We start from the raw sequence: 19,726 nt of genomic DNA on the forward strand, positions 1-19,726 counted from the left end.
ACCAGTAGGTTGTCACAAGGTCTACTTCTCACACAACACACAATTTCTGCCAAAAAATACAATTTTCAATTAATAAAAATGTCAATTAGTTGAAAAACCAGTGTAAAATAAGCCCTCACAGCTTAAGCAAAGATCTGACACTTACAAAGCAATTCCTAGACAAAAATAGTGACATTCGAAGAACTTCTGACATCCCTGAAAAGCCAGTGTTCTTTAAGGGCTCTACTGCAATTCTGACAGAAAACTGGGGGAAAAATATAAAATACACAAAATAAAAAATGTGTGTGAAATGGTTCCCCAAAGAGGTCTTGTCTGTCTGAAAAGAAGCCTTAGGCCAATTCATGAGCTCCTGAACAGCCTCAGAGATGCATATGCACAAGAAAGCAAGATAAAGTACTGAAGGTTTTTAGTCACCTTAGCTGTTTGTATAGTTCCCTCCAAAAAGGGCTAGCAAGATAAAGTACTGAAGGTTTTTAGTTGCCTTAGCTGTTTGTATAATTCCCTCCAAAAAGGGCTCAGGCTATAAGTAGCCAGACTGACAGTCTGGAAGGGGATGAAAGCCTTTGGAAGCTAGCTGGCTGACTGGTTGTTGAGAATGCTGAACATCTACAAATTAAGAGATCCAGGCACACAGATCTCAGATTTGTTTAGTCAACATGTGCTAAACTAAGTAGCCTTAATTGACAATCAGCTCTACAATTATCCAATACAAGGCAGAGTCCTTGTAAATGGTCACCAAGGTGCTTAGATATGTGCTTACTATAACTACATCTCTGTAAAAAGGGTGACTTTCAGTTGTCAATAGGACACCTCAAGCATTAGGACAGTAAAGCTGATAAAGCTTTCCCAGGCTGTCACTCAACCTCCTCCTCTTTCTAGTATGCACAACACATCCTCTCTTCCTCCAGACTTGTAGCGATTGAGAAAGCAAAGGCAGAAAAGGAAAAGAAGGCAGAGAAAAATACAAGGCAGAGGAGATAAATGTAAAGACTAAAAATAAAGAGGGCATGTTACCTAAAACGGTCCTTTTTGTAGATCTAACTTTATAGTAAAAACAATTATTTGATAGATGACAAGCATCTTTGGTAATCCAAAAGTAAACAAAATCTACAGCAAATAAGTCTAGCTGGCCACACTCACATAAACAAATTACTAACTGTAGACCTGAAAGAAGACCTGTACCTGTAAATTCTGCAGCATATACACTTGGGGAAAACAAACCAATCTGCAGTACAGACATCATCAAATGTATCATCACAGCAAAAGGCAGTGGAAGTAGTCAATTGTTCCAGCAAAATGAGCTGTCATAGAAAACACTGGAATGTTTGTTTTTTTTTTTTTTTATTTACCAAACATCTTTATTAAAATTTCACATATGACAAAAGCAATCTTACATGTATATAAATGAAAAACATACAAAATTATACTACTTTAGTTGCAGTTTACATCACAGACACCATTTAAACAACTGTAGTTGCAAACATTCTACATCACTTATAAACCATCCAGCCATTGTCAGTTAAGCATTATATGGCTCATTCAAATCCTCCCTCTTAAACCTAGTTCCTGCTCTGCATATACTGTTCCCACAATTCCCATTTTTTTCCTATGTAGTTTGCGCCTACCCTTTTCTAAAGATCCCAATTCCAGTTGTTTTATCTCCGTTACTATATTCACTACTTCTAGTAAAGTTGGTCTAGACCATACCTCCCAACTGTCCCAAATTACTCGGTTTTTACCGAGTATTTGGGTCCAAATAAAGGGGTGCCACGATTCCCGATTGGCACCCCTTCATTTTTCTTGATATTTTTTATTTTTTGCGGTTTTTTTTGTTTTTCGCGCTTTAGCTGACGTCATCGCGTGAGCGATGACGTCAGCTTGCCAGGGCTACCAGCCTGTCCAAATTCAGCTCCCAGAGCACGTATTTCCAGATTTCTGGCTGGTTCAAATGCTTTGCGAGTGGGAACGAACCAGCCGGAAATGATTTATTTAGAAGGCTCGAACAGGCTCGCCTACAGGTGAGAACAGATGTTTTGCTGCTCGTTATTTATGGCAAGGATATATTTAGAAGGCTGGAACGGCTCGCACGGATGTTTTGCTGCTCACTATTTGGGATTTATTTAGAAGGCTGTGAACGGATGGCTCGGGCTTGCTGCTCGCTATTGGATTTAGTTAGAAGGCTGGGAACGGATGGCTCGGGCTTGCTGCTCGCTATTGGATTGGGAATGGATGGCTCAAAGCATTTATTTATCAAGTAAGCTGAAACGGTGTGTGTGTGTGTGTGTGTGTGTGTGTGTGTGTGTGTGTGGTGCTGCTGCTGCTTCTGTACAGGTTTTTAACATTTCACTTTTAGGAGATACTGGCGTAATGACACAAACTGTTTGACTCCTACATTTTAACTCTTAATTAAAAAGCTGAGGCAGAATAGAAGTAGCAATTTAGTGAAATTATTAGTGTGTTTATGCTACATAACTTAAAACATATCAAACTGATGAGTCGCAGTGTGTGTAAAACAGAATAATTTATGAAGTACAGAGCTGTCAATGTATGGTTTATTCCAGAAGGTTAGGCAGCTAGCTTTTGTTTCATACCAGGTTTGCACTAGTGTTCTTGTGTGGCAAAACGGATTGAGAAAATGTGGAATATGTACTTCCTGTTACTGTGACAATTTATGAGCTATCTGATTGGCTTAGAGAGTGCATTTGCCTTTTTAAACCTTCATGCTGTAGGGAATTAGAGTGGCAAGATTCAATGTGCCATATAAAGGATTTACCTTCGAGCTGCATCAAGACAATGTTTGCTCAGCTTGATGGTTAAAATATTCACATCTATTACCTCTGCTCTGAATGTTTGCTGAAGTTCTCCAAAGGATGTGCTGCTATTCTCAATTGAATTTCCTAACTGAAAAATGAGAATGGTGTCTTGGGAAACCATAGGTAATGAATACAGATATAATTCTCATCTGGTGTGTGAAGTGAAGCAGCTGACTCCATGGTTTCTTTTTTTTTATTCTTCTCAATATTTGAAAGATAAAAAATATGCCTTCTTAAACCCTAATATTGTGCTGAAGACTTGTTAAAATGAATTATTTTGCATCTTTGTATGAATAACTGGTCTTGCCAGATATCATTCCCATATATAATTTTCAAGTTTAGACTGGTGCTGAAAACTTTGGAGCTTGTTCACAAATATTTCCATGCACCCAAGAAATCAGAACTTCTGTGTTGTCTTAATCTCAACGTTGGATTGCATGTATTTTTTTTCATATATATGAATAGGGCAGGAAGAAAGGGATGTCTTTTTTAATTCTGTTTTCTTATTTTTGTTTTGCTTGGTGCTTTGTTTTCTTTCTGAAGGCCCCTAGGTTTTAAAATAATTCAGCAATTCCTTCTCTAACTCAGTATGTTATACCACCTGTTAGTCTCACACACACACACATTTGTTAAAGATATGAATAAATGTTAAATATGAATAATATGGTAGATGGCTGCAGGGGGACTCTGGTGGCATATTTTGGTTGCCTGTTCTTCAGTTTGCGTTTGAAAGTTGGTATCCCACAATTTCATTAGAGTGGGTGGGATTACATAATCATGTATGCAAATTTTATGTTAATCAGCGTACAGATTTGTACCTATTTTTCATGGGCCATGTCCAGATTTTTGATGTTTCCAAGTTGAGAGGTATGGTCTAGACTTCTATTTCCATTTTTTAGTAATTGCTTTTTTGGCAGCCACCATAATTACACTCAGCAAGGCTTTACTATGTCTAGGTAATTCCAATTCTATAGCATAATTAAAAAAATCATCTTCCTAGTCAGTCCAATCCACTCACCCAGCATCTCTGACAGAGCAGTCTGCAGGGAATCCCTAAAGTCTGCCAGCTCACCACACTCCCAAAAAATATGTTCCCAGCTACCTCTTTCTTGCCCATCACATCTCCAACATTTGCTATTCACCTGTGGAAAAATTCCTTGGGGTCTACTTGGGGTATAAAAATACCTATGTAAACACTTCCAGGCAAAAATCTTAAATCTTCTAGACATTGTTGCATATTTGTGAAATATACATATAGCCCTCTCCCATTGTTTCTTTGTGAATTGCTTATCCAATCTCTGTTCCCAATCCTTTCTTAGCTCCTCTGATTGATTCTTATAATTATCATGCAATATTTTATATGCTTTACTAACGATTCCTTTTTTAATGGCAGCTTCTGTTCTAGACTCTATTAAAAACTCTACAGTGCTGGTCTTTCATTTAGGAGCCCACTATTTCTTTCTCTTTACCTATACTCTGATATCAATTCTTGATAGGGAAGGCAATCTCTAACTTGCAGTCCAAATAAATTCTTGGCCTTTTCCCACTCTATTACCTTTCCCCTTTGTAGTTATTTCCTCCCAATACATTGGTTCCTTTGCCAGCTTTCTCCAATAAATTCCAGCCCTCTCTTTCCTATTATCTGTATCCCTGACCACAGTCATCCTGTCGGCAAAATCTCTTCTCCACTCTCATGCTGGTTTGATTCTTAGAATACTCCCTGCTATTTTACAAAAATAATACTCTACGATTTTGGTTGTTCTCCTTAAGAGTCTGCATCCAAAATCCCAATCTCAGCTTATTTCTTGAGCTTCCTCCCTGTATCAGCATCATTCCTTTCCTCTATGAGTTATAGTTTTCTGCTTGTGCTATATATAAGAGCCTTAAACGTGTTGCTCTAAAATACTCCCTCAAATTAGGTAATCCTAGTCTGCCTTGTTCTAATGGTAAAATCAGTTTATCCCACTTGACCCTTGCGGTCTTCCTTTCCCAGAAAAAATCCTTCAACTCTTTTTTAATTGCTATCCACAAGTTCTCCTCCAGTTGATAAAAGTAGGTCTGACCTGTGTATAAGACTAAAGGGACAAAAAACATTTTAATGACTTGTACCTTAGTATCCATACCCATATAACAAAACTTCCAGTTTCTCAAATGTTCTATTATCTTCTGTTTATTTTTTTCTCACATATCCTTAGCTGCCACCACAGAGTCATTTCTAACTCATACTCCTAAATACTTCATTTTATCATGACCCCATAAATGTGGATATTGTTGGACAATTTGTGTGTGGGGGTATGTAATTTACTGCCATTGTCTTTGTTTTAGCTTCATTAATTTTGTATCCCAAGTAGATTTGAAACTGTCTTAAAATGTTCCACAACACTGTAATGCCCCTTTCTGGTTAGGTCATGTATAAACTATCATCATCTGCAAATAAAGCTAGCTTTTTCTGACTACCACACCAATTATATTCTTATCTGCAAATAAAGCCAGCTTTTCCTGACTACCACACCTATTATAGCCTTGAATTTCAGAGTGCCTTATTTTCTTTGCCAATGGTTCTAAATACAATGCAAACAACAATGGGGAAAGTGGACAACCCTGCCTAGTTCCTCTACTCAAGCAGAAATGATCAGAGAGGACCCCACCCACTTCAATTCTCGTCTCCGATTCCTCATATATTCTTTTAATCAACCTTGTAATTGTATCAGGGAAAGCAAATGATTCCATTGCCCTGCTCATTAAGTCTCAGTCTACTCTGTCAAATGCTTTCTCTGCATCAAGACCCACCAGTAAAAGAGGTACATTCTTACATTCTGCTTCCCTCTGGATCATCAAATGTTCTGTTAATATGGTCAAATGTTTGCCTCCTCTCCACAAAACCACACTGATCCATCTCCATCAGTTTTGGTATCAGTTTTGCCATTCTTTTAGTCACTATAAAACACTTTCTAATCATGATTTAGTATTGAAATGGGCCTGTATGAAAATGGATCTGATGCATCTTTACCCTCTTTAGGTATGACCGTTACACCAATGCCTTTTTCAGGATGCTGGTATTTCTCTTCCTTATAAAATACTAATCAACAAAACCTTTCAGATCTTCATCAGTTTTCCCCTCCTAACTTCCAAACTTCCACAAGAATACCATCTATTCCTGTTGACTTTACATAGCCATTTTTAACTCACCCCTTCCTATCCTGTTAGTAATTGAGCCTCATCTACCTCTAACTTTGGCATATTTAATTCCATTAACATTTCCATTTGTACCTTTTCTTGATTTCTCTGCTTTATACAAATTTTCATAAAATTTCCAAAATATTTCTAATATTTCTACAGGATTTCTTGTTATCTTCCTTGTTATAGGCTCCCTAAGCTTGGTGACTGCCCTTTCCACTTTCTGTTGCCTGAGTTTTTGTGCTAAAAGTTTTTGTGCTCTAGAATGATCAAAAACAGTTGCTTAACAGCAGTCTTTCTAAACTTGTGCATATTATGAATGTAATCCGTTATTTTCTGTTTAGCATTCTAAAGTTGCTCCTTTTCTTGTTCTGAGAGATTCCTCCTGTTTTGCAACATTTGTCAATCCCTCTAAATAATTCTTGTTACGGTTTAACCATATCTCCCTTTCTTTTATTTCCAACCTAGTTTTAAACTCCAATTTAATTTTATACCACTCCTTAGCTATGTTTTCAGAAGATAACTATCTTCTCTAGTAGCTCTTGAATTCCACAACCCATTCTTTAAATTCCTCTCTTCAATTGACAGGTGGGAAAGTGCCAGTGTCTCATTTTTATTTCATTACCTTGCATATTTATTTTAGTTATTATTGGTACATGATCTGAAACAGTTATTGAGTGTGTTTCAAGACCTTCAATTAAATCCACACGTTCCTGTGAGATATAAAATCTATCTAGCCTAGCTCAGTTTTTGTATCTCTGTGAGTGATATGTAAATTTACTCCAACTCCTAGGACTGAATTCACATCTTCCATGTCTAACATTTTCATAATTTTCTTCAAAAATCTACCCTTATTTGTTTCATTTTCCCTTCTAGGCTCCCCAGACACATTTTCAGTGTTGCAAACCAGGCAAACCAAATTCCAGTCTCCACCTATATGTAATATTCCTTGCTGAAAGCTGATAATTTCTCCCAGGATTTTCTTAAACTCCATTACAGCAGTTTTAGGAGGGATGTTAATGCATGCCAATGTAATTCTCCTCCCTAGCCAGTAGCCCCTTACTATATATCTTGCATTATCTTTTTTTCCTCATCTATCACTATTGGAGCTCCTCTTGCAATTAATTTAAATACCCCTTTTCCTTTGCCATAGATATTCTGCAGAATAACCATCCTGAAAACCTTTTATTATCAAATTCACATGTTCAATTCTTCCCAGGTATGTCTCCTGTATCATTGCTATTTGCCATCTCCATGTTTTAATACAGTTCACTACTCTTTCTTTTTTATATTTATCTGAAGACCATTCAGATTGAAATACATTACAGAAAGCATCATTTTCTTATATAGTTATTATTACTATCTTTTAGATATAACTGTTCTTTTGCTAAATGTCTAGTTTCACCTTTTATGTTACATGTATATACTGTTCGGCAGGTTAGTCTTTTATACAGTTGTTTCATGTCATATCCATTTGCGCCTATGTCACATCTTACACAACTTTTTGTATTTTTGAAAGCCCTCAAACTTGACAAACAACCCCCCCCCAAAAAAAAAAAACTCCTAAAACCTATGAACTTAACACACAAAGCTATGTACATCTTCAGATATTGAAGTTTTTGCTTAGTCAACCAAAAAGAAAGATTAGTCATGCTAAGATAAATTGTGCAGCCTGTGCTGTTAAGTGCTATTTGATTTTGTATATCTTGATAACTCTCCCAGTTGAGAAAACACTTGAATGCTTTCAGTAAACACTTTCTCCTAGCCATTTCTCTAGCAAATGTTCTTCTAGTCACATGTAAACCAGACATAACTACTAAGGGTATCCTGTTTATCAGAAAAAAGCCTTCTAATATTCAATATTCTTTTCATTTACATGCTTTGTAATAAACTCGTCACTGGATAACGCCTAAGGTTTTTACCCAGTCATTTCCCTATGCAAGCATGGGAAAAAGCACACTGATTTTTCTTTTGCCATACTCTCTTAAGCAGACCCATCTGCTCCCCACCCCAATCTCCCCATCATTTTTTCATTGCAGTGCTTACATTTCTCAAAACTGAATAAAAAGAGAGAAGGGTGAACAAGAAAAAAGAAAAGCACCTGTTTATATTAGTATTCCCAACTGCATTAAAACTGAGAAAACTTTACTTCAAGTCAAACTGGTTTTGTATCAACTTTAAAGCTGTCACACCTGGGAAAACCCCTGATTGTTTTCAGGGAATATTATGTCCTTGTCAATTTCTCTGTTCTTTTTTCTTCTTTTCCCTCAGCCAATCACCTTCCACCAGACTGTCTCCAGTTTCTCTATCAGATTATTTTCATGGAGGCATGAAGACTGGCTGCTACTCAGTATACATATTTGCAAGTGCTAGAAAAAAAATCTTATAATATTCATAATACTAGGACAGCTGAAATTTACTTGGAGTTGATCAGAGTCTCTTTAATTGATGGCAGGTGTGTACGCAAGAAGACAAAATGCTGTAATTAAATCAAAAGGTGCTTCATCAAAGTATTAGTTTAAGGGTGTGCACACTTATGCAACCAGCGTACTGTAAGTTTATTTTTTTCATATTTTTCCCCTAACAGATTTGTTTTTCAATTGAACTGTACAGGTTATAGGTCACATTAAAGGTGGGAAAAGTTTTGAAATGATTTATTGTGGTCTCATTTTTTATATCACAAAAACCTGGCATTTTAACAGGGATGTGTAAACTTTTTATATCCACTGTATATTGCTATAAATTCTATCATGTTTATAATGTGGATTTGAATTTTATTTTGCCTTCCCATTTTTTTTTAAAGAAACATCTTTATTAAATTATCACTTACGGCACAGACAATCATATTTATATAAATGAAAACAAACTATATTGACATAATTTTAGTTGTGAATGTTGTATAACACTTATAATCTAACTAGTCCTTGTCAAACATTACATAGTTCATTCAAATCCTGCCTTCTTTTAAAAAATTGATCCTCCTCAGCATGCCTTGTTCTCACAATTCCCATTTTTCCTATGTAATTTGCTTCTATCCTTTTCTAAAGAAACCAGTTCCAGTTTTATCTCTGTTACTAAATTCACTGCTGCTTGTACAGTTGGTTTAGACATTGATTTCCATTTTCTAGTAATTGTTTTTTTTGGCAGCCACCATAATTAGACTTAGGAAAGCCTTAATATGTCTTGGCAATTCCAATTCTGTATCATTGCTCAAAAAATTATTTCCTTAGTTACACAAATTTGCTCGCCCAGTATCTCTGACAGAGTAGACTGCAGTGAATCTTTAAACTCTGCCAACTCATTACACTCCCAGAAAATATGTTCTCAATTATCGCTTTCTTCCCCAACACACCACTTGCTGTCTACCTGAGGAAAAATTCTTTGGAGTCTACTTGAGGTACAGAAATACCTATTTAAACACTTCCAAGCAAATATATGAAATCTTCTACACTTTTTTCCATACCTGGGAGACATACATATGTCCCCCATTGTTTCTTTGTAAACTGCTTATCCGGTCTCTCTCCCCAATACTTTCTAACCTCCTCTGATTGATTCTTAGTTATACAATATTTTAAATGCACTACTAATTATTCCTTAAGCAGCAGCTTCTATTCCAGATTCTACTAAAAATTCTACCAGCGCTGGTCTTTTGTTTAGGACCTTCCTATTTCCTTCTCTTTGCTTACATTCTGATATCAACCCTTGATACAGACAGCAGTCTCTAGCTTGCAGTCCAAATAAATTCTTGACGTCTTCCCATTCTATTACCTTTCCCTCTCTAGTTATTTGCTCCCAATACCTTGGTCCCTTTGCCAGTTTTCTCCAAAAATGTTCAGCCCTGTCTTGCCTATTGTCTGTATCCTTAATTGCAGTCCTCCCTTTCAGCAGAATCTTCTTTCTCCATTCCTGTGTTGGCTTGGTTCTTAGAATAGTTTCTTCTACTTTATGAATATAATATTCTGTATAATTGTTATTCTCCTTAAAGATCGGCATCCAAAATCCCAGTCTCTCCTTGTTTCTTAAGCTTCCTCCCCGTTTCATCATCCCTTTCCACTTTGAATTACAGGTTTCTGCTTGTGCTATGTATAGGAGCTTTAACTGTATAGCTCAAATAACCCTTCAAATCAGGTAATCCAAATCCACCTTGTTCTGCCAGAAGAAACAGCTTATCACACTTGACTCTTGCCATCCTCCCCTCCTAGATAATCCTTCAGCTCTTTATTAATTGGTATCCACAACCTCTCCTCTGGTCGAAAAAAATACACCTGACCTGTGTACAAGACCAAAGGGACTAAAATATTTTTACTGCTGGTCTCTTGCTGTCCATATCTCTTGGCAAGACCTTCTAGTTTCTCAGTTTTTTATATTTTGTTTAAAGCTAATTTTTGAAAGTTTATGGTGAACCTCAGATTCTGCAACAGAGAAACAGTAAACTGGAGATCTGAAGCAGGGCCTCGGGGGAGGAAGCTTGAATGAGCAGATCATCCAGAGAAGGAAAGATATGAACCCCAATCATCCTGCAAAAGGTAATGGCAGGAGCAGCAAGGCATTTGGTGAATACTCCTGGGCAGCAGAGAGGCCAAAGGGAGAAAAGAAGAGGAAATAACGTTTGAAAAGACAACATCCAAAAGGAAGGAATCTTCAGAAAAGCATTGTGTTGTGAAAGGTCCAGAAATGGTCTCAAAGTGCCTTCCTTCGTGGGGAAACAAACATTCTGGAATAAAACCCCCTTCCTATCTGAGTAGGGAGTACAGCTTAAATGGTGCCCTGGAATAGGAGAGAATGAAGTACCTCTTGAAAAAATGGAAGTTGTTCTCCAGGAGGTTAAGGGATGCCCAAAAAGGGAGGAAGGTACTTCCAAACCATGAAATACCCCTGATGGATACTGGACGGAACCCAAGAGTCTGTTGTAAATCTTAACTAATTTGGAAGGGACAAAGGAAAAAGGGAACCTGGTAAAGGGAAAGAAGAAGTAAACTGTCAAATGCTACCTGTCTTATTCTGAAAAGTAGGTTTCTGGGAAGCAGAGGTCTGAGTAAACTTAGGAGGCAAATGTCTAGAACCTTTTATACCTTTAGGCGGAGGGTGGAGGACAAGACTGTCTGTGGAAAAAAAAGCAGATTTGGAGGGGTAGTTTCTCAAACTTTAGAATAGTTTTTATTTATTTATTTATTTTATTTTACATTTGTTTACCGGGAAAGTTCGACTGGAACGAGGTCCATTTACAGTGGAGGCCCGGGGAGAAAAGCTCCACAACAACACAATTACAACAAAAATAATCATGTACAGCGGTATATATACAAACAAAGAGACATACTATACAATCGTTTGTTCTAAGCAAGCTTAGCTTATACATAGTAGACACTGGATGTCAGTATTGGTAGAACAAAACACACTGACTGATGCAATCAAAAATTTATGCCATTAAGGAGACATCTCACAAGATAAAATAATTTGCAAAGTAGTAGGCATTGTATGGAGTATTTGAGTGCTGTATATTAGAGATGGTAAGCTGTGAAGAGAGGAGGGTAGCAAGATTTGGAGGAAAGCATTTATGTGATGCAAGGACAGAGCCATGACTGCAAGAGGTGTGACTTAAGTGACTTTTTGAAAAGTGAGATAGATGGTGCTGAGGAGATATTTTGGGGGAGGTTATTCCATTCCCTAGCGATGGTGTGAGAGAAAAGAGCTTTCCCTGCAGTATTGTTGGCTTTGGATATGCAGAGGGTTTTGCTGGATGAGCATAGAGGACGATTTGCTGAATATTGGTTTACTAGTTGGTTTAGGGCTTGGGTTTTGTGGGGGTTCCTTATTATGTTGAAGGTGAGCACAAGTTGGTGGTAACTAATTAGCTGAGGGAGTTCAAACCACTGTAGTTCCTTTAGGGCAAGACAGTGATGACTTCTAAAAGTGGAGTTATTGGTGAATTTTGCAATTTTATTGTAACATGACTCTAATTTGTCTAGCTCTGTTTTCCTGATGTGAATTAGGATTGGTGATGCATACATTAGGGTAGACAAGAGATGGGTTTGGGCTAGGGAGATTCGTGCTTGGTCTGATAGGAATGGTTTGTGTTTGTATAAAGTTCCTAATTTTTTATGTACCTTTTTAATGGCTTGTGAGATGTGGACATCAAAGTGAAGATCCTTATCAATTTCAACACCGAGGAGCTTAGTATGGGGGGAGGGGGAGATTGTGGTGCCGTGTTTGGAGAGGACAGTGAAGGAAGGAGGTGTGGTTTTGTATTTATTGGGGGTAAAAAGGAGTAATTTGGTCTTGTTGGGGTTTAAAATAAGTTGGATATCAGTAATCCATTGTTCCACGGAACAGAAGGATTCTTGGGTAAGCTTTTGAAGAGTGCTTATGGATGGCACTGAGCAGATTAGTGTGGAGTCATCTGCATACTGTATAAGTGATGCATGCAGGGTGGAGGTATGTAGTTTGTTAGTGAAAATGCTGAATAGTAGAGGACCTAGTATTGAACCTTGGGGAACACCTATAGTAGTTGGTAGTAGAGGTGATAGTATACCTTGTCATTTGACTGATTGTTTTCTATCAGAGAGATAGTTTTTGAACCAGGAAGTAGTGGAGGGTGGGGGGGGACATGGTGGATAAAGTGTGAACAGGAGAAACAAAAATATATTTCAACTCCTGCAAGGTTTTGCCCTTATCCTGGAGAGATTTGAAAAGTTTAGAGCAGCATCAAAAAGATTTTTAGTATCCTAAGGATCATCCAATAGTTTGGTCTTAATGACATCAGTCATGCCTCATAACAGAACCAAATGCAGCAGCCTTCAAGGGAGCATCAGCTGCATCACAACTGCATTTAACAGAGTGGCAGGCAACTTGAGAGGTGAAGCCCAACAGAGTACTGAAGCTTTCCTGTCAGAGTCAGGAAGATTAGAAATCACCTGAGAAACCTAAGAAAAGGGGACCAAATTCATACCTAGTCATACGAGTGTGGCAGTTAATGGCCCTAAAAGATAAAGTGGCAGCAGTACAAATATTTTTGCCCAGCCTATCCATGGTCCTACGATCCTTGTCTGAAGGAAGCAGCTTGGTAGAGGGCAACAAGGCTTGCCAGAAGAAATATATACTACAGAAGGATCATCAGATGGGCATTCATACAGAAATTCACATTAATCAGGTACCTTTTAAAATCTGTCAGGTTTCTTGGGGGATGGGGGCTGAAAATCAAGGGCCATAAAAGCTGCTGGACAGGTATCCAGGAGGGCAGCCAGAATTTGGGACACAGCAGAAGGCTTGGGAGACTTCATCTGGACATCCTCATACCACCTCTTCTAGATATCAGAAACTTGAGTGCAGTCCCACTTAAGAATTATATCATATGGGTAACAGTGTCCCCAAAGGGGAGTTCCTCCAAAGGGGAATCCAGACTAACAGAATCCACTTCCTCTGAACCATAGTCCAAGGGCAAAGGGATTTGAGAATAGTAGGCTAAAGACTTCTGCCAATACTGATCATCAGAGGAATCCAGCTCCCTAGGTCTTTTAAGAGGAGTGGAAGACCAGGTAGGGGGCAGGCACAGACACCCCTTGAGGAGGCTTTACTGCAATTAAAGCATTAAGTAACCATGAGTAAAACCCCATCATTCTCATTGGGAATCCTTAACTGCAGGGGAAATATGTTTGTTTTTTTTATTTCTTTTTCTTCAGGATGCCAGTATAAAACAGCCTGGGAAGTTCAGACCCTTGGCAGCACTCAAGCGTAGCAGGGATCTTCTCCCTCACTAAGATCTGTGGAATCCCTTTCGGTCCCTCTGATATAATCAATTGAGGTTCCCCCTCAACATCTGGAGCAGACTTTTGAAAAGCCTCCAGAGACTTGTGAGAAGTCAGATTCATGCCGGTTTCTGCCGGAGTCGTGGCAGAGAAATCCGAAACAATAACTGGGCAATCCTCCAGGCTTTCACTAGCCTTGAGAGAGACATCCAGGGGAAGCTGGGCAGCAGCAATATCAGACCTAAGTTTACTGGTCTTTTTCTTGGCTGACAGCGGACCCTCAGGATGGGAAGACTCTGCCATAGCACCTTGAGCCAACAGTTTAAGATGCTGGTTTTCAAAGTAAATAGACAAGGAGAAGATATGACTATGTAGGGTCCTGAAGAAAAAGGCTTGGAAAATAGAACACTGCATATGGTACTGGGAACCACCCAAACAGAAGAGACACTGGTTGATGGTCTTTATGGGGTCTGCCTCCCACACTGACATTTCCCCTTTTCGATGACATGAAACCAACTGACACTAATTAAAATTTAAGATAAAGATATACCACAATGGGACACTTATCTGAAAAATGTCTCTGTAACCAGCACATAAGAAAGGTGTTCAGACTGATGATGCAATGATGGCATTTAGACTGGTGACAAAGAAGTTCTAAATGTGTGCGTCCGTATGTCACCTTTATGCCCTACACCTTGCGCGGGGAGCATTTGTGTGATGTACAATGCCTGTAGGTATTAAAGGTTTTGGTATACTGGCCAGATGTTGGGCTATCCCTGGCAGTAGATACATTCTGTTCAGAATATTACAATAATGATATGGAAAGACATCTGGATACCTGCATACAAAAATGGACTTAAACAGGATAATGTAGCTCTACAAGAAATACATCTCAATATGAAAAAATACAGAAATTAAAGGGAGGATACTGGAGGGAGGAAGGGAGATCTGCCTTCTTATGCTTCAGTTAGAAAAGGCGGAGTTGCTCCTCTGATGCCAAATCCTTCAAAATTCATCATCAATGAGACCATAGGTGACAAGTATGGGAGGTATGTAGGCATCAAGGGTTGTTTTATATGAATCAGGTATTTAATATTATGCACATATCTACCTTCCTCTTAATTACAACAGGTACAGAAAATGTGATGATGGCAATACTAAAACTTCATGAGGAGGTTGGGATCTCTATGTGAAATTGGAAGTGCATAAGTAAAGATACTGAAGTCAGGGAAGACACTGACAGTTACAGGTAACAAAGATCAGCATATCATTATAATAAAATGCTGGGCATAGCAGATGTCACTGAAGCATTAGAAAAGACTGCCTCTTTTACATATCTATTACCCAGGTTTAACTCATTAAAAATGTCTCTCAGAGCACTGACTAGACGAATTTTATATACCCATCCAATAATAGTGTATCATGCCCCACTGGATATATACAGGGGGATGGTGGGGTTACTTTAAACAATGGAAATTTCTGGGATACTGTTTGAAGGACTACGATTTTATTTCATGGTGCAAAAAACAGGCAGAGAGATTAAGTAAGGGGTAGAAGGGAAAGGGCTTGGTCTTATTCAAATCACTAGACATATTTATTTAAGGCTCGGCTAGTGAACAAGGTTTGAAAAAAGTAATGTTAGGTCCATATACAAAGTCACAGCTTAGTAAATCAGGGAACAGTACAGCTGAAGTCCTTGCTGCTGGGTTAGAAGGGTGGCCTAATGGTTAAGATGTTTTCCTTACAAACACAAGGTTCAGGGTTTGAGTCTCACAAGGGATAATTGGCTAGGCTTACAATGGCCTAGCAAGGGCAGTTAGCCTAGTACTAACCTATGAACCTTAATGGGAATTGATCTACCAAGGAGGAAGAGGCACAAATGAAGTCAGATAAAAGATTTAAGTTCTTGAAAAAGGTAGGGTATCAAGGATGAAAATTTAAAATATTCCTCCCTCCCCAGCAATAACGAAAATCTTTAATCAAATGACTTAAGCAGCAGCAGCAGTACAACAAACAGCTGTTTTAAGCATTTTTACTTATGTTAGTGTTTACCAGGATAACACACTGATCACTATGCACAATTTGCAGGCACAGCCTGGGTGAAGAGATCCACAAAAAAGAAAATGGAACAAATTTACAGACCCACTGTAATCATAAAAGCCTTTCACAACAATAATTCTCAACTTAAGCAAATCTTGGGAGCACGACCCAAAATAACATTGTAGGGGAGACTATCTTAAGAACATCTTTGAAAAATATAACAATGGTACTAGTAAAAGTGGTTGTCAGTCAAAAATGACGAAATGCATTTTTTCTAAATACTGCAAATTCACCAGTGATGGACCCTATGTCACAGATGAAAATTACGACAAAACCTTAACTAGTCCAGGGACTGGCAAATGTACTACAATGATGTTTGTGTACTTAGCTACATGCACCTCCTGTCCTGGATTCTAAATAGGAAAAACTACCAGGACACTTAAGGAGCGAATATATGAACAAAACTATGACATTAGAAATGTAAACTTCCCAATGCACTATACAAACATACCCTGGAATGTTCAAATTGCAAAAGATTTGTATTTTTATTATTGACAGAGCTTTTACAAAAATAGAGATGGGAACAGTGAATTACTGCTTGAGCAGAAAGAACTTTCTTGGCAAATTTGTTTAGATACTATGAGAAAAACCAAGCCTTAATGACAAATGGTCTTTGAAATGTATTCTAAGAAGTACAGCTGAAAGATTACAGTAAATCAAACTTTTTTTCTTTGAAGTTTTTTTTTTTAAGTGTTTTAATGTAGTTAAGTATTTGTTACTGTTTTAATGAGCATATTTTTACTAGTTCTGCTTGCTGGCAGCTAACAGTGTAATTTGAGACAATCCACTTCAAATTCTGATTTGTCAATGTAGTAATTAGAAGGTGTACTTTACCTTGAACACAACTTACAGTTTTTATCTCTGATAATGCCTTCAGGTGGAAGGTGAAAGCGCTAAGATACTGTGTATTTAATAAACTCTTGTTTTTATCGGCAAGTTGGTCCTTATTCCAGCAATTCTGGTTTGTTCGTGAACAGCTTGCCTACTCTGAGTGGTGTTTCGCTGGAGGAGTTTAGGTGAATGACTGTTTAGTTTTACAACTATTTTCAGCAACCACAGTCAGGTTACTAGTCACACAAAGTTAACCCAAAAAAATCTTATTTTTGCTCAAGGGCTAAAAGACCTAGAAATACTGACCTACTCTTGAGAATACTACACAAGACTGAAAACCAAAAACACTGAATAATGAATTCCTGAAACCAGAACAATAAAATATAACAATAAAAAAATTGAATCTGCATTTATGGGGGCTTTGATACCAATCATTCTCTTAGCTTATAGACCCAAATCTGCTGTCTCATTTGATTACATTTTAAGAAAAATTCTGGAAATGCAACTTCAGTCTCCTAGTTACAAGATGTCGTTCTTTCAGTCTTGTGGAAACCTCCACCATGTCAACAAGCTTTTAACTGAATTAGCAAGAATGCATTTCATTTCAGATATTCTCATTTAGGATAAGTACAACAAATTCCATATCAAATATACTTCAAAAAGCATTGCACAAGGCTGCTTTTTCAGTATTTTCTTTTACTACAGACATGTTAACATACAACAGTTTTGCAAGCTTCACCTATTAAAAACAGCCTACAAATGTTATGTCCCAAAATTAACTACATTTTGAATTTTGCAAATTTCACAAATCTTACCTGCCCCTTTGTTACTCATCACAACTTTAAATCGCCAACGAGCTTCTGATATATGCTTGGCAAGCTGTGACAGACGAGTGCCAAAAGTATCTGAAGTAATGGAGCAATTCAGACAATCCACCAACTTAAGATCTTCTTCTGCAATAAGTGAACTGACCTTCCATGGGACAAAGGGCTTCAAGTCCTCCAAGTTGTCATGAAGCAACTGCAGAAAAAACTCCATGGCTACCTCATCTACCAGGAAGCCACTCAGACCGCTGGCAACATGCCTTAGGTTAAGGCAATTCAGACTACGATATGTGAGACTGTTTCCAAGGAAAGAAAAAGACGCATCTCTTCCCTCTGTATGATTTGATAGGTTCATGCCAGAACTTTTGGAACCCTTATCCAAGCCAAATTCATTGGTAGAAATCTCTGATATTGAAGGGCCAGCTGTACACATTTCCTCTGCTCCACTACTTTCAACATTATCAGCAGCTTCATTTTTATGAACCACAGTTTCTTCCTCTTCTGCCTCTTCCTCTTCCAGTCCAGAGTCCTCAGATTTTACTTTTTTGGCAGGACTGAGCTCATTTGAGGAAAGAAAAAGCAAGGAGAAGATATTTTCCAGAAGCTCAAGACGAAAAGGAGCTGGTAGTTGTTGCAAGTAATACTGGCATTTATCAAAATGTTGCTTAAAAACAGCTGAGAAATCTGAAAAAAAAAACAAAGATAATTGGATTTAGGCCACAAAACTGAATTACAATGCCATCTTTAACTTTTCAGATTTAAACTATTTATATTCATATGAAATGCCACATCCTGTTCTGTGGTTTGACACATTCCTCACTTTTTAGCAGGAAAATTATCAAAGTTTTAGTAACATGTTTTACCATGAAATGCTCAACACCAAGGCTGCACTGTTTTGTAAGACTGTTACTATAACGTAGATGGTTGAATTATCCTCGTTGGTTACTCCGGCCAAACAGAACAGAGCACTGAGGCACTTTCTTTGCCATTAGTAATCTACATGGAACTGATGACAAGCTGGGCTCAGCTGTCAATCCGACAAGCATAATTGTTTGTTTGAAAGACCATTAGGTCAGTTGGAAACACAGAAATAATGGAATGTTTAAGTGTCAAAGTCTCAAATATTGTAGATATATACACGAGGAGTCTAATATTATTGTAAAACATTCACAAAAACAGATCTGGGCTAGAGGGGGATTTACCTGTAACTCAAAAATGTTACTCTACTTTGCTATCTGTGAGTCCTATGACAGCTTCTACATAGGAAAAACCAACACAATGTTATAAAAAGAAAAATTACGAGCATGTTTTGGCAGTAAAAAAAATAAGAGATTCAGCAAGAGCTCTACTTAAACATGCTATCAATTGCCAAGGGTTTCGCAAGTTTTCCTTTTTTTTTGTCTTGGATCATGTAGTTTAACAGCTTGTATGGTGGGGATTTAAACAACAAATTAGAAGTTAAAGAAGTACATTGGTAAATTATGCTGCAGGCAAATAAGAACCCTGGTTTGAAGGAAAGTATAAATATCAAATGTTTATTAAAGTCCCGGCTTGGATTGGGAGTGCCTTCTGCGTGGTGTCTGCATGTCCTCCCCACGGTTGGTTAGCGTTCGAAAGACATGCGTGCTTAAATGGGCGTGCCTTCGTTGAATGTTGGGTGTCGAGCTGACACCTCTGTGTTTCGTAAAAATCTACTGCCAATCATTAGCGGACCGGAGTTCTGCTGTGGCGACCCCTTACCGGGAAAAAGCCGCAAGACAAACAACAACAATAAAGTCTGCACGTATGCAATATTTAATATTTTTTATTAAATACAGAGTATTTTTACACACATTGTTTTCTTTAAAACAGTGTGTGTAGTGAGTAAATAATGAAGTCACATGATTAATTGCTCATTTAATTATTTAACTGTTTGGATTTCTTTTATATAAATACTAGTTTTAAACAGTTTGTATCGGCTCTGATGAAGTTTGAATAAACAGAACAAAAGCACTTAGCAGCTTACAAACAGTGGTCTGTGTTTTTTTCTGGAGGATTAAATGTCACCTTGCTTATATTTGATTTACCAAAACTCAAATCTGACTGCTTGGTACTAGCAACTGCTTTTTGGATTTTTGGTTTTAACAGTTTGAGTGTGGTCTTTGCCATTTATGTTTGTTTAAAAAAATCCTGTCATGATGCCTGACTTGCAGCCATGCTATGGACTGCCCTCACCCAAAAACAGAATGAACGGGCACTG

The 19,726-nt window shown here is 37.9% G+C and overlaps 1 protein-coding gene across 2 annotated transcripts in view; it reads right to left on the minus strand.

Moving 5' to 3' along the window:
• Positions 1-19,726, minus strand: part of ZFYVE26 (zinc finger FYVE-type containing 26) — a 3,506,023-nt gene that overhangs the window by 2,362,804 nt on the left and 1,123,493 nt on the right. For both annotated transcript variants that reach the window (XM_044074068.1, XM_044074069.1), the window contains one exon: positions 17,479-18,171. In XM_044074068.1, the coding sequence (XP_043930003.1) occupies positions 17,479-18,171 (693 nt within the window). The remainder of the gene's footprint in view (positions 1-17,478; positions 18,172-19,726) is intronic.

This window comes from Protopterus annectens, chromosome 6.part0, assembly GCF_019279795.1.
Source record: "Protopterus annectens isolate FY-2018-M chromosome 6.part0, PAN1.0, whole genome shotgun sequence".
Classification (NCBI taxonomy): Eukaryota; Metazoa; Chordata; order Ceratodontiformes; family Protopteridae; genus Protopterus; species Protopterus annectens.